The sequence below is a fragment of the Limanda limanda genome, chromosome 12 (genome assembly GCF_963576545.1).
Source record: "Limanda limanda chromosome 12, fLimLim1.1, whole genome shotgun sequence".
In the NCBI taxonomy this organism is placed as follows: domain Eukaryota; kingdom Metazoa; phylum Chordata; class Actinopteri; order Pleuronectiformes; family Pleuronectidae; genus Limanda; species Limanda limanda.
In genome coordinates, this window is record NC_083647.1 from 9444825 (window position 1) to 9468026 (window position 23202).

The 23202-nt window shown below is 44.3% G+C and overlaps 1 protein-coding gene across 3 annotated transcripts in view; it reads right to left on the reverse strand.

Annotated features, from left to right (window-relative positions):
- Positions 1–23202, reverse strand: part of ralgapa2 (Ral GTPase activating protein catalytic subunit alpha 2) — a 102445-nt gene that overhangs the window by 21141 nt on the left and 58102 nt on the right. For all 3 annotated transcript variants that reach the window (XM_061083346.1, XM_061083344.1, XM_061083345.1), the window contains 10 exons: positions 22746–22856; positions 22424–22492; positions 22013–22150; positions 18756–18933; positions 16233–17061; positions 14752–14823; positions 14017–14140; positions 13761–13916; positions 10693–10851; positions 7796–7923 (listed from right to left, as the gene is read on the reverse strand). In XM_061083346.1, coding sequence (XP_060939329.1) covers positions 7796–7923; positions 10693–10851; positions 13761–13916; positions 14017–14140; positions 14752–14823; positions 16233–17061; positions 18756–18933; positions 22013–22150; positions 22424–22492; positions 22746–22856 — 1964 coding nt within the window. The remainder of the gene's footprint in view (positions 1–7795; positions 7924–10692; positions 10852–13760; positions 13917–14016; positions 14141–14751; positions 14824–16232; positions 17062–18755; positions 18934–22012; positions 22151–22423; positions 22493–22745; positions 22857–23202) is intronic.

Genomic DNA, 23202 nt, shown 5'->3' on the forward strand with positions numbered 1-23202 from the left:
CCTCAAAGCCATTCATACACATCCAAACAAACACACATTATCAATCACGTCGTACACACATGCGCAGACAAGCACACGGTGGCACGAGGCTTCACTTCGCTGCCAAGTCCATCACAAGACAACAAACAAAAAAAACAACACAAAACAACCAAAATTATTCCCATTTATCCCCGGATTCCAAGCGCTGCAGCTTGCCAGGAAAGCTCATTAACCCTCCCTTCAAGAACCCTGAGACAAAAGAGGGGAAAACAAAACATAACTAATCAACGAGAACGCATCCATTGGAGGGGGGGGGGGGGGCAAGAACACGCATCCATTTGGATAACCTGGCTAACAGCTTTCTGCTTTAGTGTTGTGCTGACTGGCTACTGGTCGGAGGAAGAAAAGTTCATTAATTAAACAGGGGCTAGGGGAACAGATGGAATGGCTAGCTGGATTCTAATCACTTAAAGCAGACAGAGCGGTTTTACACCCAAGCTACAAACAACGCCACCACTGCACATCAATCACCAGGAACTTGTCCTCTCAACGGCAGTGCAGTCACTACAAGTCCAGCACCGACACCCGGGCCGGGGTATTTTGGATGAATGACAGAGACCTGTGACCTATTAGCGTGATAGTCATTTCATTTTTGTTGCTATATGGCAAAATAGGTAACTGAATTATTTTTGGATCCGTCTTTCCGAGGCTACAACTTTGATGGCTATCCAACACATTCATTCCTTTACACATTAGCAGCCAATCTGGGGCCATTACTCACTGTAAGGCCTACATGTTCAAGTGTATGCATAATATGATTATCCATATAAGAAAATCATGCTCTCCTCCTAGCCTGCTCAATCAGTGGTGTGTATCTCTAATGAGCCTGGTATGTAGAGAATTTTCACTAGTGGCAGCAGCATTACACTAAAGCTACACAAATAAAATAAAATATATATTCTACAACTCTCACCTTATTTGTAATCAGAGATCACCAACTAGATTAATACTCATTCAGGAAAAATATTGAAGATAAAATAAATATATGATTCTGTAGGTGTACGTTATTTAATGCAGCACTTGCTTTCTTTACTTTGTTTTAAAATGTTGTGTGTTAGCAGAACCACAACAACTTAAACGTAATTTCTGACACTGATGTTCTGCAATTTCAATTCCAGTTTCAATTTTTTTCCCCTGATCTTTGGTAATTGGCAATGAGCACCTAAAATTTTTCTCTACCTTGATGGAATATACTTTGGTTTACATGTAAATGATAAAACTAAATCTTGATTTTGTAAAAAAACAATCAGTATAAGTGATGAGTGGTATTAACATCTAAATACATACAAATCCAGAAAAAACTGTTAGGCCCTCTTACTAGTATAGAAATAAAAATGGGGAATTCAAAAGGCATGCTCCTCTTTTGAGTTAAATAATATAATATAAAATTATAGTAAAATATTAAAGATATTAATAATATAATCTCTGGGTTAAGTCCAGCAGCTGTCAAAAACATTAATGCACTAGAGTCGGTCTTGTTTATGTCGTTTTACCTGATACACTAAGTCTGAGTTTGGGGATTGGGAGCATTAAGATGATCTCACAACACAACACTGGCAGTGTTGCTGGCTTTCACTTTGCCGCTCACAAACAGACAGATGTCAGACATGAATGCATAACAGACGGAGAGAGAGGAGGGGAGGGGCCTGAGGGTGGTGGTGGTGGGGGGGTTCAAGTTTAAAAATACACAGAGCATGACATTCTTTGGGTTACACCATGCTATGTGGTTTATATTAATGTGAGCTGAAAACTCCAGGGTTTCATATTATTTCATATTCTGTGTGAAAACTGAGTTAGTGTGGTGACTGAAAACATCCTCACAGAATATTATTAAATGTAAATAATCAAATGTAAGAAAATAAATCAAAAAAGGTGGAAAAAACTGAAATTACCCTTCTGCCAAAAAAAATTACACCATAAAGTAAGCAGTGAAATTACTTTGGCAACAAACAACATCCGAAACCAAACAGAGACAATCCTTGTTTGTGTGACAGGTTGCAAAGAGACACAAATAGGAAGCACTGCGCGCACACACACAAACAAGAACCCACCCGAAAGCACTTAAAGCACAGTCATTCTGCAACACCAGAGGCACTACAAAATAAAAGCACTTCCTGTTGTACACGTGCAAACACAAACACACAAACAGGCAAAACAGTTTGACACCAGCAGTGTGTGTGTGTACGCTACCCCAGGCGGGGCTCTGGGTCCCTGCTGTTGACCGTCTGGTTCCATGCCTGCTCTACCTGTGTTTAAAAAAAAGGGGTGGAGCCGCAGTGAAGCTGCGACCTCGGAGGCTGAGCCACGCCCCCAGGGGCTTTCAGGGTGTGGGTGCCTCGCAGCACCTTTTGTTACAGGCTGGGTGGCAAGAGGAGGAGGAACTGATGGGGGGGGGGGGGGGGTTAAAGGGAAGAAAAATGAGTAATGCTATGAGTCATTCTGCATTAGCAGCAGGGGAGGGAGACAGGGGGGGGTTGGATAGGAGGGGGCGCAAAGGGAGGGAATACTTTTGCATGTTGTATGAAGCTAGACACCATATGCCATCCGAGCAGGGCTGCCTCCTGAGTCAGGGCTCCGGGTTTGACAGGCCTGTGCTTGCCCCCTCCGCACCCCCGAAGCTACCCCCCCCCCTTCTCCTCCAACTAACACCCTCCTCCCTCTTGGCCCTCCGAGGCTCCAGCTATGGGCTATAGGCAAACGCTTTGGTTGTGCACAGACTATGCTCTATGTATGTGTATGTGTGTGTGTGTGTGTGTGTGTGTATATTTGTGTGTGTATTGGAAGGGGGGGGGGGTACTCAGTGATCTGAACACATTGGACATTGTCGTGAGTCCCGGCAGGAACAGCTGGTCAGCTGGAGAGATGGGCGGAGGGGGGGGGATAAGGAGGGGGGAAGAGATGGGAGGCAGTGCGGTACACTGATAATGGGATTAGGTTAAAACATTCAGTGGGGGAGAGAGACCCCTCCTCTCTCTGCAGCCTCCCAAATACTGCGTAAACTCTCAACCGCTCCGTCAAAACCAGTGCCCAAACCATCCCGGCCAAGTCCGGGCAGGAAACCCTCAGAACTGGTCCTTCACCCAGATCCCAGTGCAGCCAACTGCCTCCAACCAATGGGTTTGTGATACACGACAAGATTGTTCTATCACACATTGTGCGAGAAATCTAAACCTCCCTTAAAGAACTTTACTGTAAGTTACAAAATATGAGGGGGGGGATTCTTATGAGACGATTTACCTGGTCGTCCCTGTTTTCCATAAACAGGAAGTTGGCCAGTCATCCTCGCATCAGTTCAGGTCAGCGTCTAATGACGAGCTTGGCGTCTCACTGTGCCCAGTCAAGCCCTGTGTTTCAGAGTGATATAGACTGCTGAGTGTTATCCATGAGACTGCCGACAGTTATGGCACAACAGCTGGCAAATTAGACCTATCAGCCATGCTAAATAATTCATGTGAGACAACACTAACGTGGCAGATCCTATTCATGGCACCCCATCATGCATGCAGACGCACTTTCATCTCTGCTAGGTGAGGAATCTTACAGTATACAAAGGAAAGTGTTTGCCGCCGGACAAAGACACAGCGAGAGCGGGACAATAACTTGCTCCCGAGCGGAGTGAGAATATGTCATTGTCAATGCGGTGACTGTAATAATTATGTTGGCATCTGGAGGGTGCAGCGGAAGCACACAAAAGGAGTGCAGGCAGGATATCTCATCCATTATGGTTCCAGTATACATCCATTATCATTATGTACATCTACTGTGGAGCTGGGGGACAGTAGATAGGCTCACGTGAGCCTGTGAGGAACACATGAAAGACCTCAGCAGCTTTTTGGGTTCCAATGAAAGGATCAAGCCTCCCTCTCTTCTGGCTGCTTCACACACACACACACACACACATCACCTAAAAGCCTGGCTCGCATGACTGGCGATGGGCAGAAACAGATTATGGTTATTGATCGCTGCCTGGAGAGGGATCTGTGTGTATGTGCGTGTGTATGTGCGTGTGTGTGTTTACGTGTGTGTCAGAGCAGAGGATGGGGGACTAAGGGCAGTGTGCAAAAGCTATTGATTCTGTCCAGTAGGAAGGCTATGTCTCCGAATCAAGGTCATTTCCGCATTGTCTCACCTATTAGAAACTTGCTGTCTAGCACACACACACAATCACATACACACGCGCACAAACACAGAGACAATTTTGACCCTCAACAATACCCCCATCACAAAGAATGATTGATGGCCCGTCAAACTCAAGTGCTTGTTGAAGAGAGAAATTAATCCTAGTTTCGGGGATGAAGACCAGGGCCGGGTCTAGGCAGGGGCAAGAGGGGGCCTGGCCCCCTCAAATAAATGTTGTGCCCCCTCAAACTAAATCCCAATTTATAATAATAATAATATAATAAAGCACAATGCCCCCTCAAGATTTGTGGCTGCCCCCTCATACATGCCTGTCTAGACCCGGCCCTGATGAAGACATTATTCCACAGTGACAGTATGAAGGATGCTCATCATGGCGTATATGACAGCAAATAGCAAAGCCATCCAGGGAGGTGGGGGGGTTCAGGTGACACAAACACAGACTTTGTTCGTGCTGTGATAAGCTCCACTAGTAGAAGTATAAAATGACTCTCACCCAGGCCACTCTGTTGCAAATCAACCACTAAAAACAACGGTGGTTTGATGAAAAACTGAGGTTGTTTAGATTGAACATTTTGTGGTCCTGTGGTATTGAAATGCAGCTGTGTAGTGTGGACAAGTTGCAGACAATATACTTAGAACACACAAAGCCAGACCAGCTGCATTTTCCATCAGGCGTATAAATAATAGATGATACATTATGAGTTGTCTGTGAGAGGCCTGTGATACGATGTCTACGAGGCCTTGGTTTGCGCCTTGACAGGAGAAACTGACAGATTCTAAGTGACAGTGAAAATCTGGCAAAGAAAAGAAAAACAATGCAACGACACAGATTTCACAAATCTCGACAAAACCGAGCTGGCGAGACAAAGGGCGCGATGGGGAAAAAAAGACAGCGAGACGGCAAGAGGATGTATCTATGTGAAAAACACTCATTGAGCTTATCTGTGTGTGTATTTTCTGACAATGTGGCTGGAGGTCATTTTTCAATATCAAATCCTATTAGCCCGAGAGATCCTCTGAGCGCTGCGTTTGACTGCTGGAGTCCTCTCGAGCCTTGTGACGGAGCGGGAGAGGGGGCTGCAGCGCCACACTGGCCTTTTATCTGGACACACGGGGGTCATATAGCTTCTCTTTGAAGAAATATTCAACTAATTACCTTGGAGAGTGGCCTCACAGGCGGAGAGCAGCCTGCGGATTGTGAAGGCATTGTAAAGGGGTAAACTAAGGATGAGGATTTTCCATCTTGCACAAAAAAAACACATCCGAGATGAAGTCATTGTTCCAGCCGGAGAAAGATAAAGAGCCACATATCCTGAGAAGATGGAAGAATGACGAGTGAAGAGAGGGAAAAGTGCAGAAGGGCTGCTATAATACAAACGACAAATCCCATGATGAAATGAGTAACTGCACCTGCCACTCTACGCTGCTGTGTTCATAGCATTGCTGGACATTGTGTCAGTCAGGCAGAGGTGGCAAGTAATCGAAGTACAAATACTTGTTAATGTACTGAAGTAGATTTGATCTATATTTTACTTAAATAATTATTTTCCGATTAGTTTTACTCTCTACAAAACTTTTTATTTTAATTTAAATGTATTTGAGGGGAATTATATATATTTTTTTGCATCATCGAGCGTCTTTCATCATCAAGACATATTTCGAACTTGATCTAAACTATCACAGAGAAGATGATGTTGTTGTTGTTTATCTATCAGCGCATGTAAACATACAGAGAACAGACAAGGGAGGGAGACTCCACGCAGAGTAGAGAAACAAAACATTCCCCCTCAATACTTCATTCAATACATTCTACACATTTCATACTGAAATATGTTTCATGTTCACAAATCTTTTCTTGCTTTAACCCTGTATTGAGTATATTGTTTTTCCGTTGTATTTTAGGTATGGCCTTCAGAGGGAAACCTTATTACTTGTATACTATGAGTACATATCAGGGCCTGTACTTCAATCAGTTATTGTACTTTTACTTGAGTGTTTTTTAGCACAAGTGTCTTTTGTCCCCTCTGCAATAAGGATAGACATTCTGCGATATGAGCTCTTTAAAAATCGAAAAACTAGATTATCACATTCAGATAAAAATATGGATCTCAGCATTGTGGTCATTGGTTAGTATGTGCATTGCCTCTGTCTTTACAGGCCCCTCGAGCTAGGCAGACAAACAGCAGACAGACAGGAAGACACACACGCAGATACTTATGCTGGCACTGTGCTTTGCCTGGCACATTCATTCATCTCCTCTCTTGGAGTGCACGAGTCCTGGCAACCTCTCAGTGCCAGAACTCCAGAGGCAGCGCTTATCTCCTCTCATAGATCACGCCTTTGTGCTGTCTGCTGCTCTGCTAAGGAATGCCAGGTAAGGCTTTGTGGCCCAGCGCAGGCCTGGTACGCTCTTCCACCCACCCCACTAACACCACCACCACCCCCTCCCTACACCCTGAGGCAGGCAGGCCTGTGGCTGCATCCCGCCCCCCCCTCCTCTGGCACTGAGAGTCACACTGGGCTAATTCACTTGGCGTCGGGTAACAGACATCTGTCACTCAGGATGCCCCAGGGGACACACAGACAAGGCCTGATATAGGGGTGGGTGGGGGTCCCGGGGATGTGATGCACTGTGGAGCACATACAGGCAGGCACATACTTACACATGCCCAACTGTAAACAACGTACACAGGGTGTGGTGTCGAATAATTAAGCAGCACAATCCTTTGTGGTAAGAACCTCTTATAGAAGACCTTGATAATAAAAGCGACAACTTGAAAAAATGGAAAAACAATAGATTCTTGTCTTCCATCTAAATGGGACCTCCTTGGGGGGCGTTTCTATAGCAACCACCAGAGGGGCAGCGTGGTTCTGGTGAGGCGGTGCTGTACATGCTGTCCGAGGAGTAGCAGGGCGTTAGGGGAGATCAGGTTCCCCCCCCCCTCCAGGGCCCATCTCGGCTCTGCCCACCCCCAGCCCCCCCATCCCACCCTGTGCTGCTGGCATTCACATGCTAATTCATCTCCATTGGTGATTACACTGCCTATAAACCAACTGACAACTACAGCTGGAGTCAGGCTCTTAACGGCACACTGTTGGACGGATGGGTGGAGGTACGAGAGTGTGCGTGCGCGTCTGTGCGCACTTGTCTGCATTTGTTAATGGTTGCTCTTAGTTTGGCTCTCCTCGTTCTCCATAAAACGGTAGTGATAGATGATGACACATTATCTGCGCTCCTGCCCAAAACAGCCGCACGCAGCCTCCCATGCTGCTCCAGGCTGTGAAACAGTCCCACTCTAATAGCTGTATGTAAATCAGCCAGCCCATAAAAATCAGTGTCAGCATTCAGCTGTGTACGTTGGCTGACGTGACAAGCACGCCACATGTCTCAATGAATTTACCCAAATGGGCTGCTGGTGGTGCTGAAAATTTATGCTAAGTGGTGTTATGCATCTAATGAAATCATCATAAAAATATAGCTAAATGTATGCTCGTAACTTTAATGGTCTCAGCTGTATGGGTAATAAAGGGCTGATCTTTTCAAATTGTTGCACTCCTCCGATGAGCCATCCCTGTATGGAATAGTGAACAGTGAAGCAGAAGGAGTAAAGGATACAAGCTCTGGTAGAGAGTCAGACGGGACTTGACAGCTCTGCTGGCGTTGATACAGGTGGCCCGCACCAAGCTTGGCAGCAGTGTCCCAGTGATAATGGCGCCATTAAACAGAGGTCCAAAGAAAGGAACCTGAGAAAGATAAGAGAGAAGGAAAGACAGAATAAGTAAATAAGTAATTAAAAACACCCACAATACTAACCAATTAATCTGGTGAGTTTCATACCCTTTATAAACAAATTCGTAAAAACACAAATGCATCTTTTTGGTTCCTAACCGTTTCTCCATCTGTTTGGGGCAAGGTTCAAGTTGAAATTGGATTTTACCTAACTTTGCATGACAACCATACATATCTAATGTGAATCAATGTTAGGTAAATGAAATTAAAATGACAATCAATACTAAACAATGCCCTCATATTGAGCTACTGAACAAACACAAAAGGGCCAATATCCATTTTAGCGACAGCGTGTGAGTGTGTGTGGGTACACGCGTCTGTTCATGCATATTGGAAGGGGGCCCTTAATCACTGAAGCTCAATGGTCGTTGACCTGGAAGTTGACGTGGATGTCAAAGTCTCTCCAAAAAGGTCCTGCTGTCTTCAACTTGGCAGTTCAGCAAGTATAATAACCAGTCAAATTAAACAATGAGTGGATTTTAACTGGGAATGATACAGACCAATTAACTTAGTAATCACGTTATAGAACTGAAGTGACTCTGTGGAAACAAGCATCAGAAACCTGAGTAGATAACTTAACATTCATGTGAAAAGTGAAGTACACCTTATGGAAATTGTTGAATTCTGAATATGTTTGAATAATCAAACTTTTGATCCTGTTTGAAAAAATAAAAGAGACCAACTCAAAAAAATGACACATAAGAGTAACATTTGGTCGTAAAAACAACACAAAACAATGAAAAAAGTCTGGAAACCCCGACATCTATCTTTCCTTCAGATTCATTAAATTCTGAACCGAGGTTCAAGATGAGAGGCCAATTATAAGAGCTTCCTTAGAGTCGGCAGGTGGAACCTATCTCATTCAAAACTCTGACATCTAGGGTCTGGTGTTCTCTTTGCTTTTGAATTGTGTGTCATTGTGTAAAGCTCTAAAGAGCTCTCTAAGGCCTTCGGAGAAAAGGTTGGGGATGCATATGATTCTGACAATTTATTTTAAAACATCGCCTATTTATTTGAAATTTAGCATTTCACTCAAAAAAAGAAGTCTCAAAGAAACCCACAACTTCACAAGATCTTGCAGGTAATCCTTGAAACTTCACCAACGTGCATGAGTCTACAATCAGAAATAGATTGCACAAATTAGACCTGTGTGGGAAGTGTTCCAGGAAAAAGCATTTGCTGTCCAAAAAGAACATGAGACCAAGAATACAGTTTGACAAAGAACATAAAGGCAAAGACCAGACCTCTAGGAATAATCTGCTCTGGACAGCAGATCAAAGATAGGGTTGTTTGGGCAAAGTTAGAGTAGAAGAAGAAATTTGGAACAGACCAAAGAGCTTTTCAGCAGAAGAACCTCATGATAACTGTGAAGCACGGTGGTGGAAATGTTATGGTTTGCTTTGCTCCCTCAGGACAGGGATGGGGCAGCTTGCAGTTATTGATTCAACCATGAGTCCTACTTCATATCAAAACGTGCTTGAAGATAAAGTGAGGCCATCTGTTGTTAAAGTTTTAGCTGTGGACCTTTCAGCAGCATAATGATCCTGAGCAAGATAAAGAAGACACTGAGGGTTGTGGTGTGGCCTCGTCAAAGCGCAGACTAAAAAAACATAATCTCCTTTTTGTTCACGTACATCATATTAAATATTTAATGGATCAAATATTTCCTTCTTAAAATATTTGTGCTGAAGCATGAATTTGTGTTTTCACAAATTTCTGAACCATCTGCAGCCACTGAAGTATTTATGTGTAAAGCATTTATTAAAGAAGCAAAGACAAGGTAATATTTTGCCTTGTTATACAAAAAGAGAATATAGTGAAATAAAAAGTCTCTCACAGGGTCTTATTAAACTCATTTAGTTTCAGAGTAATAATGACAATATGCGACCATTAATTCTGATCCTAACAGAGAGGAAAAATAACCTGGTACTATGTAAAATCTTTAAACGTTTATAGAAGAGTATTTACCAATAAATTAATAAGGAGGAAATACTGCAATGCAGATGGTTGAACAAATAGCTGATAAGCAAACACGGGAAGCACTAATAGAACGCTGCACACATTTCTTCTGAGAGCTCTGAGAGCTTCTGAGAGCTGGGCCTCTGGGGTCTGTTGTTGCCATTGCTTGGCCTGTCCTACTAAAGCAAGCTGAGACACAATTGTTTCTATCATTTTGTTATATATTTCTCAGTCATCTCTCTGGAAAATAACATGTTTGATAGATAATTAATGCCTTAAAAGGGTGGAATGCAAACAGATTATATCACAGGATGATTTTTAGCATTTTCTAAGAAATGTCACTGCCTTCACTAAGTGCACAGTGTGTGCAGTTGCATGGAGTATCCAAGATGAAAGCCAGCCGAGAAAGGCTAGTAACCATCGCTGAAAGCACATACCCACAGTGTGGGTAATAATGCACCACTGGAGTAAGAGCCTTCAGACTAAAACCACAACAGGAGAAACATCCTATAAAAGCTACAGCAAAGTCTGAGCGGAGAGGAAACAGGGGTCCTGCTTTAACTCACAAACAGATACTGGAAATTAGTGCAGCGCTGAAAATAGCCTGTGCCTGGAAAATAATACAAGTTGTCATCCTGGCACAAAAGAAAAAGCAGCCAACTAAAAGATTTTTTTTAATGACGAGCATTTAAAGCAACTTCCCACTTCCACTGTGCAGTGTTACCAATGGTGTTAACTAAACGCTCAGATGCCTGTGCTTTTACCTGTGGTTTCTTCATGATCTGGATGAAGTACATGTGGTTCTTCATCGGGTAGATGATGAGCAGCACGTCGCCAAAGTCAGTCGGGATGATGCCACGTCGGTAGTCCCTAGTGTGCTCGGACCACACGATGTGTACCTCGTCGTTTCCCAGGTGACGCAGCTGTCGAACAAACAAAATTCATCTAATCAAGTGCCTGGCAAGTGCAGGTAATTTTCATCCCTGCGGTGATAATGACAAGAACACAAATTCAGTGAGATTAAGGCTCGTCACTGCAGTTGCCACCTCAGAAACCTGTGACTTACAGAGGCTCAAGAGCGGGCTGAGGGGAGGAATGATTATGATGAATATTATTAACCGTTAGCAGGTCTGGAAGGCTCAGTAAGTAATTTGCCATAACAGGCATTTATCACTCTATACAGCAATATACTATTTAATGATTTATTTTATAAAACATAAATGCAGCAGGTGCAAGAGCAAGGTGAATGCTCACGGCTAAATCCAAAAACAATGGTTTAAACAAGGGGTCTGGGCCCCGGTTTGGACTCTTTTTATAGCTTTTTTTTCATTTCAAAATTCTAATTGCAAACACAAAATGCACAAAATTGAGCATTTTAAAACCAAATAATTCAAATCCAATTAACTTTCTCCATCAGAGTTTAAATTGCTTCCCGTATCCAGTCTATTCACAAACACCAATGAAACAGGGCAGGACAAGAAAAGACACTTTAATGACGGGAAATTGACTGATGCTAGTTTTGAAATAGGTAAACTGCTTCCCCTCACTTTTCCTAAAGTAAAACATTATATTCTCTGGCTGACTGCTGATCACTTATTAACAATTGGGTGAGTGATGTTGAATCAAGCTGTCCTCCCCCCCCTTCCTGTGGGGTATCATGGACAATGAAAAGTGAGCCTCCACTCAGAAGAAAACATCTGCCAATGTACTGTGGGCCAAATGAGCTATTAAGAAACATGCCCTCGCCACCAAAAATGTAATTAGCACATTCTATTATAAGCCCTTAATTATGGTAATAGGCTAATCTTAAACAAATCCACGGCATGCTGATTACTGGAGCTCGCCAGTTCAGTCTGTCTGTCCAAGGATCAGCAGGTACAAACCGGGTCAGTAACTGGGACAATTTCAGAGAGAATTTTGAATATGCATTTTCAGGAGACAATCGAGACTGGGATGTTAATTTGGGTTAAGATATTAACATGTGGATGAGCGGAATCACAACTTTAATGAGGATGCTTATGCTCGAGTCGATCATCTTCTGCGCCACTCTATTTATTCCCCTGTTAATCACATCCAAATGTTTGAGACTTCTTTAATAAAATGTGATTCGAGTCAAAGGCTCTTGTCCAATTAGCCCTCTTTGACCCCCCCACCCGGCCAATGGGCTTCACACACACATGGCGACGGCAGCGCAGAGGAGCGCAGAACACAAGAGGCTCCTTATAAAAACAACCTGCAGCAGGCAGTCCAGTTAAGCTGCAGGGCCTGGGGGTGAGAGTGATAACTAAAGCTCGTCCGTCTTTCTCCTCCTCTTTTCCTCTCTCTCTCTCTCACACACACACACACACACACACACACACACACACACACACACACACACACACACACACACACACACACACACACACACACACACACACACACACACACACACACACACACACACACACACACACACACACACACACACACACACACACACACACACACGCACATATACACACATAGTACATGGCCTGACCCCAACCCTGCAGGTCATTTCTGTAACCACATTACTGAAGCCAGCTGCTACTGCTGCAGCCGGCACTGCCCGAAAAACCCACAATTGGATTGAGGAATTCATGGTTTTCCCTCTTTTCTTCTTGGTTTAGCCCCCCCCCCCCCATCCCATCGTCTTCAAACAGGCAATCTGCCCAGCGAGAGCTCTCCCCACAGTACGTCTGTCCGGTCAGAGGCAGCAAAGTGGGTGACTGTTGGACTAAAAGTGTTATTTTTAAATTGACAGGGAAACATCCTACTTGAACACAGACAAAGCCTGTCTCTCATTCCAATTCTTCATCCCCTTTTCCTCTCCACTCTGTCCCCACCTGCCCTCCTCTCTGAAGCATCCGTGCATGCAGCCAGCCTGCCAATTTCTGCCGGGCCTGTTGCCGGTGTGGAGATCCATGCAAGGTGAGCCCGGGCAATTACAGAAGTTCGCTGAGTGAAATGAGTGGAGGTGAAGTGGCAGCACACTCCGCTCTGTGCACGGCCACCCCACCAGCGCCTCACTCTGGCCGGCCAAAGACAACATTTTCACTCAGTGTTGCATATTTTTGGTTATTAATAAGCACAGGTCCAGGATGGGTTTGGAAATGAGTAGGTGGCTATTTGTGAAAAAGAGAGATTGTAGGTCGTGGAGGACTGAAGGCAGGTTGGATGCGAGAGGAGCCTGATGAATTTCTCTTCTCAGCAGGGTACTGTATGAGAAGATTGGCAGCACGGGCAGGGGCCGTGCGGCTCATTTCTTCATGCTAACTGCTACTGCTGCACTACAGCTCAGAATCCCACTGCAGAACCCAATCGATCGCTCCTGTGGCGGCAGCAGGAATTGGATAAAAGGATCCTGCCGGCATCCGGCCGGCGCCTGCCCTAGCAGGGAGAGCTAATGGCTGAATCCAGGCCCTGGTCACAGCACACAGGGAGGGGGGCAGGGGCTAGCTGAATCACAGTCATTACCACAGCGGCACATGCCCTCTCTTCACTCATGCGCCTGTTACTCTCTACTCCTCAGGCCTGCTTGGCCAGGGTCACTAATCAATGCCCGCACTCTGGAGTCACACCTCCTGATCACAGCTTAACACAGGGCTGAAGGCTACAACAACATACTGCTATGGGCAGAGAGGACTGCATAGCCATTTCACTGCATCCAACAGGCAAAGCGGTATTTCCTCATATTTCTTAACATACTGTTCAATTAATAGAATAGAAATTGCGATAATCTAAATGTCGTACATATGCTGGAATTGGGAAAAATCTTTAATAGCACATCTTTAAAACAAAACTGTTTTACCTTTTTGGTGAGGCTGTCATCAGAATCAGATGGCATTCGCGTGGAGACGTGGAAGATGGCTTCCACAGTGGAGGTAGCATAGTAAGGAGCTGTTAGACCTGTGCTGCCGTTCCTTTGGAGGCCGCCCATAAAGCCACAGTGGGTTGCTAGGTCCACCTGGTGAATCAAAATACAATTTAATGTTCTGAGTGTATCTTCACATTTGCATATTTAGGCTTTATCTTGTGAGTTGACTTGACAGTGTGGTTGTGTGTACCTCCCATCCCAGTCCAGACACGAAGTCTTCATAGGCCTGGCTGCCTGCGCTGTTGGACAAGATGGAGCACTTGTCTTCTTGTCCCTCTCCAATGTAGAACACCGCAATCTTGTGCGTTTCTCGACTACAGAACAAAATATATAGGATCCAATATTGAAAGAAGCAAAGCCTCAAAAGCTGATTTTACAAATGGAGAACTTGAAAAGCTTCTGACTACTACAGCCACTTCAGAAAAAAATGCTTTGAAATGTGAATTCCATGAATCAAGGTAGCCTACTACAGAATCGGCAAATAATAAATGGCAACAAAGCTTCCTTCTCCACTTCCTCTCTCCTCTCCTTGCTGGGGTTGACTTAACATGCTTGTGGACAGGTCATTAGAGCCCGACCGTGTCTGGCCATCTGGGAGCATGAGGTCCCATCCCGGGGGGCGTTATTTAATAAGCTCCTTTCATTAACAATGTGTGGAATACTTACAGATTGGATAAAAAGAGACACAGTAAAAAAAAAGGACAGAGAGAGCTGTAATCAGCAGGAAGTGGAACAAATTAGGAAAATCAAGGGGGAGGAAGAGAGTTGGGAGGGGGGGCAATATGAAGCTGCTTTGAGCAATGTATAACTGTAACCAGAGTAGCATTACTAAAGGGCTGAAGTGGCACATGAACACTGGGAACTAAAATATTAACAATTACATGCGTTCACTGATATCCCATTTCTAACTTAAAAGTAGCATTACCACTGCCTGGAATCCAAGTTCTTCAGTTCTCTTAAGAGCTTCGAGTTCTTCTTCAGCAAGTGGAAACTTTTCCTGTTGGAAAAAAACACAGTCTTGATTGGTGCAATATTTTCAGTTCTGCCATTTCAAAAAAGTGGTATCATTTTCAAACAAAAAAACAGTTTTTAGTTTAAGCTTTGTTTTGCACTCGAGATTACTGAAAGCAAAAAGGGCACAGGTGCAAACAGCAATCTCCTACTAGCTGTGTGCATGTTGCACAATCACTGTTACGAGGTGTAAGCTTTTAATTTGCAGGGAAGCACTGCAACGATGTGGCTCTGTGAGGTACGTTAGTGAAAACAGCTGGACACTTTTTACCTGTGGAGAGGAGATTAAGACGCTGCGGTGAGCTTTTATCTTTGCTCTTTCTCTCTTAAGAGTATCAAGACAACAGCTGAGTTACTCTGAGGCTACGTTCATACGACAACATTTTCGTTTGAAAACGCAATAACTCTGTTACTGATACACCCGGTGTGTATACTACTCTGGAATTTCAGAATTTGCTGCTGGCCTCATTTAAGTCGGACAACTCCGGGGCTGCGTTTTAGTCTGAACGGGCAGAAACAAAGACGTTTGGAAACAATAACGTAGACACTCGCAACTGCTTGCTGATATACCACATGACCCCCTTTCAGAAGAAAACAAGTGGCATTCTTCTCGACTTCCAGTGTAAAATGCAACATGGATAAATAATTTAAATGTTGCTGACCCTGTTGTCTTGGCTAACAGCTGCTGTGCAGTAAAAATCAGCACTAAAACTGCTTACAGGAGTAGGAGACAAGCTATTATTCAAGTGACTCCAGTGTATACTGGCATGCACAGTGTTCGTGAGTGGTCTTGTGAAATGCGTTTTCAGGCATTAGTATGGAAGAGAGACTGTTTTATTTTGAAAATGCTAAAGGGATAGTTCACTGAAAAAGGAAGATTCACTCATTATCTACTCACCACTTTGCCAATGGGGTGGGTAGCAGCCGAATCCGATACAATTAAAGTCAATCATAATCGCTTCTTTAAACATAATAAAACAACAGCAACGGCACACCGGAAACACACACATACTCTTTTTCCAGTCGAATATCAATTTCTGGGCTTGCAGACACTTGGATGACCCCACACGAGCATTATTGAGGCAAATTTTTCTGTTGTATTATTACGTCTGAAGAGGCGTTCACAATTGACTTCAATTATATTGGATTTGGCCGTTTACCCCTGAGACTCCAGAAGGGTTTTGTGGATTCAAACACTTCGCCCATCCCTCCATAAGCATAGTGGTGAGCGGATAATGAGTGAATTTCCATTTTCCGGTGAACTATCCCTTTAAGATGCTTTTAAAGAATGATAAAAAGCTACGGTGAGCAACACAACCCTGCATATCTCGACTGCTGCCCCAATATTCGTCATATCAGACATATAATTGCAGCAGATTGAAGATGGCAGTTTACCTGCGGTCCCAAGAGTTCATGCCAAGGTCATTGAGCAGCAGCCGGCAGAAATAGAAAGGAGCTTTTGGGTCCTGGTGGGAGGGTTCCCCCTGGCAGGCAGCCCGACAGCTTACATCAGCGTCCCATCTCCTCACTTGCTCCTCCTCCTCCTGGGTCTGACGGAGGATGGCCTCCCGGATGGCGCTCTCTTGGTCTATGTTCATGCCATGGGGCGAGGAGGCTGGCTGATTGAGTTGGAGCTGCGGCTGAGTCAGGCATTCTGAGCTGCTCTGGCCGAGGTCCTCCATCAGCTTATCCAGAATATCTACCTCTTCCTCCTCACAACAGTCGGAGAGGGAGTCAGAGACTGAGATATTTGTTTTGTGCGGCCCCTTTGTCGGAGACTGGGGCTGGTTTCTGCTGTGAGCAATAGTGGTGGTAGATAGTGGGCGGTCTACAGCGGTAAAAACTCCCATGTCCATGGAGTCTTCCTGGGTGCAGTAGAGGATTGCTCCATCCCAGGAGTATTTGCCCGAGATGTCCCTCACTATGACTCGCACTTGGGAGGAGGTGTTGGGGGGCTGGCCAACGATGGGCGTCTCAGTGGGGATCTGAAGGTAGGACACCAGCGTGCTGTCGTTGAAGACAAACAGCTGCAGGTTTGGACTTTTGAAGACCTCGGAGGACAGCTCGGACGACTCCACAAACGGGTTGTCGTGATTTTCGCTCACTAGGCTGTGGAGGAGGGCGGGGCCACCGCTGAGTGGATGATGGCCCAGGTGGTTCACCAGGTGGGTCATGACCATGCGTGCGGTCAGAGGTATCAGCTCCATGTTCCGACGTCGCTTTTCTGGAGGAAGAATCAGGGCAAGAAGATAAATACACAGAGACCACATAAAAATACACGTGAGAAATGTGAAACGTGAGGAGTGGTAAGTTAGGTTGAGAATAAAGTTGCACATTTTTATTGTATGTCCAACACAGACTTTGTTATCCCTACGACACACGCCTCCTATTTGTGTGTAGACATGCTATCATCTCTGTTAGCTCTTATTACACAAAGCCAAATCTCATTAATGAATACTAACAGGAGAACTGCATTCATTTCTCACAATAGCATGGTCCGCACACCTCTAAGTAGGTAGCATCTAATCATGAGAGACAACTTTGAAGAGCCCATTGAGTCTTTTTACAATGAACAAGCATCAGACTAGCCGAGTGCTAATAAGAACCACCGTCTTTACAGGCTGCTGAATAGAAATCTACTTAGTGAATTGCATTTATGTAAATTCGGAGGTTTTTACTCCCAAGTGTACGGCATGTCATGCTTTATTCTGCAGGGATGTGGGAAAAACAAGAAGATGCACTCTTGCATTGTGACGATGCTATCAATACCATCATCCCTCCATCAAAAGGAGAAAGCTCTTTAGAAAGCAGGCCAAGCTGCATTAGAGATGCGCTGGCCCTTTGATGTGACTTGATCAATATAAGGTGCGGGCATGAATATAACTAGGCCAGCACTCTTTGGTTTGCCCCTTTAATAGTGTTTTGTTATTTTTACTAAGACTCTGTGCAGTTGGGCGACAAAAAGCAGACGTGTGGTGAAATTTTTCAGCCACATGCGACAAAAATCGTACATTGTTTCAGTAGACATGTGCTCAGTGTATTTGGGGCTCTGAGGACTTTTCAGAATTTGAGGACATGAGAGAGGGAGAGAGAGGAATACATTGCCTAATGGAATAACAAGGTCACAAAAAAGGAGAAAAAAAAAATCACATTTTTATCAAAACCCCATAATGGGTCTTCTCTCTAGGGCTGAGCACTAATGCGAACATTCCATTCCCTGTGATGGTTGATTTCCTTTTCATACTTTTAATAAGATATTGACATTTAATGGACAGGCTCCAAATGGATGGTCTACTAAGAGTTTGCTCTCCCTTTAATCTCTTTCGGATTCTTTAGGCGGGAGAATATATGCCCCTGTGTTCCTTTAGAAGTGAAGTATGGAGCTGAAATGAAGTAGTGTGCTCATCAGACATATGCTGTGATGGCGACAGCTCAAAGTTTTATGAGACAGTTTTTACTCTCTCATGCATATATACTTATGCACACAGGCCTTTGTACACCCTATATACACCATCAATCAAGCAAGGTTTTAATCCACCAGTCAAGAGTTATCTTACACAGAGCAGGGGCGACAAGGGAGCATCAGGCTGATTCCAGCCGTCCCTTATGGATGCAGTGGCGGCATATCTATGTGGCCTTTCTGGCGTTTCCCAATTTTAAAAAAAATGTAAGGCGGAAGCAGGAGTGGTGAACATACGAATGTTGATCTCACACACAACAGATTTCCAGGGGCAGGTACAAAGACCGAAAAGTGAAAGACAAGATCTCCTGTGAGATAGAGAACTTGCCACTTCCAGCCGCTCACACATCTGCAGCTATGAGGTCTGGCTGTCTGCCTGGACAGTAAAAACTTTACAGACAAATTAGAATATGAAAGACTGCCACATTCTAGATAATTATCGGGGAAACACTGCTTACCTTCAGCTACTGTGAGCAGGTTGCCAAAATCAGCAGCGGTTGACTGGGAGGGCGGCGGCTCAAAGCTCTTAACCTGACCCAACATGAGGTCATAGTCATTGGACAAGTCTGACAGGCTGAGGAGGTAGTGGCTCTGTTGGGTGTGCAGGGTGGAGCCGGACACGCAGCAGTGCAGCACCTGAGGAACGGGAGAACAAATTGGGAGGACTTGGTGATTATTTCCACATAAAGGCCCCGTCTGGCCACTGATTCTGCAGCATGGCAGTGAGAGGTACTTTGAAGACTAATCTGCGATGTGTCAAGACACCGTCATATTAGATATGATGCTGCCTGGCGAGACGATGTACAGTGACACTCCTGCGGGCCTGTTCCAGACTGACATGATCCAGGAGCAAAGGCAAGGGGGCATGTATGGCCCATTTACATCATAAGGCAATGGTGGAAGGGAGGGAGAGAAAGAGAGAAAAGAGGGTCTTTATTGCCACTAATCCATTTCTCCTGTGATGTGTGAGTGTATCGATCTACATAACAGATGGCAGAGCATCCGTTGGCAGGGCTAGATAAGGCGCACTGGGGCAGTTGATTACAGCCATTGGACAGGTTTACACTGTTTGATTTAATTAAGACTTTATCCTTGTGCTCACCTCCCACCGCAGAATTGCATGCTGGGCTGCACATACACATGTGCACTAATACAAACACACCTGTACACTGTATAATCTGTGTGGAGGTACGGGGGCTGCATTCGAGGGGGGTAAGGCATATGCCTAATGTATGTAAATGAGAAGGGGCCTCTTATTCAGCGTGGAGCAACTTGGGTAAAGCCATGCAAAGGCTAATCCCATTCAGTACACACATACGCTCACACTTGGCTGAGAGAACGCTCAGAGCGGCAGGCTGGGCCCTGCCATCTGAAACAGTATTGTGTTCGGCAATGTAGACAGTATGTGGATGATTCCACTGAGCAGACCTCTGGGCGCACAGGGGGAGGGATTGGACGCTTGATGCTGAAAAGACCTGAACCAAACAGCTGCTACACCAAAGCCCCAAAGAGCTTCCTCTGTGGAGAGAGAGAGGTGGAGAGACGGGGAGGGAGGGGAAAAACCCGCGGCTGTGCTTGACAACTAAGTGACTGCAATTCGCATAGCAACAGTTCCTGGAAGGAAACACACGGTGAAACAAGCATACTGTAGTTAGAGGGGCACATATTGTATGGATACAAGAGTATGCCTATGTACACACATAAATCAAATAATACAAACGCAAACAGAGGCGTACAGGTGCGCACACACATTCACATAAACACACAAACACAAATGCGCGCACACACACACACACAGGGGGTGGTGCAGCTGGCTGCAGAGGCAGGCAGAGAGAGCAGATGGAAAAGCTTGAGCACAACTCCAGTGAACAAATGAGGTCTAGTGCAGTGTTAGGTTTTAATGGAGATCTGCAGGCTGTTAGTCACAAGAAACAACTTTTTTTCATCTTTTCTTGAAGACCGTGACAACCTTATCATTGAATGTGAGTTATGTGCATGTGGCTTAGAAAAGAACAGATTATAGGTGTTATTTAAAAATATGAAACTGTAATTAAAAGAAGGTGAAGCATAGGAAATAATTAGAGGCTGAGGAACCTAGTGAGTGTTCAGAGATGGAATAAAATGAGGCATTTTCGATTAGGGAAGCTTGGTATAGAGAATAATTAACAGCTAACGTTTTTGGAAATATATAGATTTCGGTTATGATATTGCGTTAATAATGTCATACCTTGTGATGCCTTGCCTCATATATTGTTTCAAATGAAACCCACAGGGCCCTGCCTTTTGTGTGCTGATAGACAACCAATCACGCCTAATTGTCTTTGCCTTTATAGCAGCTGCAGTTGCTCTCATATTAAGACATATTCCATTCAAATCTCCAGGACAAGCGTTTATAGCCTGAGCTTATCAAGTGGACAAAGGGTCCTGTTTGAATAATTGGACCATTTCTTATCAGGGGTGACATCCTTACAAAGATCTGCCGTTGACCGCATCTGCCCAGACAGGAGGGAATGAATAATACCTCATTCATTTGTGCCTTAAGCTTGGCCCTCATCCTCAGGGTCAGGCCATAAAAAAAAAGGGTTGGGAGACGAATAGAGAGAAATAGATTCAGTATTGAATATTTTGCCTGTTTTAAAACAAATGGAGTACACCCTACTACATAGCAAGTTGTAAGGATTTCCTGCATGGGTTGGTGGGGTCTTCCATGCTGTTGGGCCATTATAATGTTAAATGAAGCATAGCCATGAGGTCACCGTGGAGATGAGTCTAATTAAAGTGGCAAACTCATGTGGTGGGGTGGGGGGTGGAGATGAAGCTGAAGTTGTTATGTCTGCGGGCAACAGCCGATGTACAGTATATTTCAGTGGATATTGCACGACAGTCATTGCACAGCGGCCTTCAGGTCTGTTTGCTTGTTAGTAAGAGAATACATAGAGAATATGTTTCCACCCCTGTCTGTTGGTTTGTGAACAAGATTACACAAAAACTACAGGATGTATTACCATAAAACTTGGTGGAAGGATATGGTATGGGTGAGGAACCGTTAAAATTTTGGTTCGGATCCAGATCAGTGAGCAGACCCAGAAATCTTTTTAGCACTTTCTCTGACATTGTAGTAAAGGGTTTTTTAAATAAATATCTTTACTAAATTCACAGGGTAAAAAAATTCAATAATTCATGGATGTTGATAAAAGATCTAAGGCATATTTAGGGGCTTGGTTTATTAAATTTGTGAAGCTTGATTGAATTTAAGGGGACTTGTAATCAGCTGTTATATGATGTTTTTTAAAACCCGGGTAAACAATAAAAAAGGTGATTGACTCATTTCCACTTGCAAGCAGGGGAGTTTGAGTTTGTTTTTTTCCTGGTACATCATGTTCAATGTAATGATGGACTGAAAAATAAGAAGCTCTCTCGCCTTGATGTCTTGACAAATAAGCGCATTCACTCAGGTGTCATGTTTCCCTCACTGCCGTTCGAGAGTACGTAAGAGATGATAAAAAACCTGTGTCCACAGCAGAATCATTTGACCTGGGAGTGAGTGACGATTGTATCTATCCCCATTGCACAGAAAAGACAAATGTTAGTGGGTGTTAGTTGGTTTTCTGACCAGCTGAAAAGGGGACTTATTGGGGCTTGACAGGGATGTGCTCGACCGAGTGCAATTCTAGTTTTGGCACTGAAACTCTCAGCTGCCAGCGAGGCTACCCACCCTGTAGATGTAGTCCAGCAGTGGGGCCTTGTGGGAAGTGCGTTCATCCACTGAAGGCATGGTGATGGGCTCCAGCAGGAGACTCAAGGGCACAGCCATGCACCAGTCCAACAGGCAAAGCAGCAGCGAAACCATCAACTGAGGAGGTAAGGAAGTAGATTGGTCAACTTACATCAAAATGAAAATGTAATATTAATATAGCTAAAAAAGAGAGGGACTGTTTCAGAGAGGCAACAGGTACTGGATGAGAGCAGCAGAGAAAATGCACGGATGGAGAGAGTTAAAGAGGAAAAAAGGAGAGAACAAAGCACTTCAGTAGATACATTCCTCTGCAAATGCACCATTCCAACATGATAGATCAACGGCCTTTAGATCTCAGCCATTTCATGTCCCCTCCTTTCCGACATGTACCTTTTTGTCTGCTTCCACTGTTGAGTGCTCCGCGCTCGGCAACAAAAAGGCTATTGTGGCCACAAAGATCTGTGTTGGGAGAAAACAAGGAGAAAGATAATTGGATGAAACACTCCTATTCATCAGCTGAGTCAGGGTTGTGTGCTAAAATGGATGTGAGGCCACGGGATGAAGAGTGGGCATATACGAAGAATGTATTTCAAAGTTTAAGTGGCTTGACATGAATTTCTCATCTTGCTTACGATGCCTTCTCAAAGGCCACTAATGGGTAGTGGAAGCGAAACTGTATGTGCCTGTGCAGGTGTGATTGAGGGAAGGTTACCTCAATGATTTTCTTCGGCAGATTGGACTCAAACCTCTTGAGTTGTTCCCAGTGAGAAATGAGCAGGTGAAACACGTCGCAGGCTACCTGAGCCACGGCCTTGTTCCCAAACTGGACAAACAAACAAGGAAACAGGACGTGGACTGGTTAACAGTGCAGAGGAATAGGCTCCTTGAACAGTAAGTAAGCAGCCACAGCGTGGAACTCAAAAAAAAAAATTTAAACAGTTTTTCGTATTACATATACATTTTTTTGAGGGGGGGGATTTTGCTGGGAAAACAACAGTCGACTGGAAATCCTATTACAATCGCAGACTGAGGGAAGATTACCATAACTGAACTTGTGATCACTGGCCACAATCATTGCTTTCTTGCTTGTTTCACTAATAATGTGATTTTTACCTCAGTCAAAGAGATTAGGTTTTGATTGGCATTTGTTTTTGTGTGTCAGCAGGATT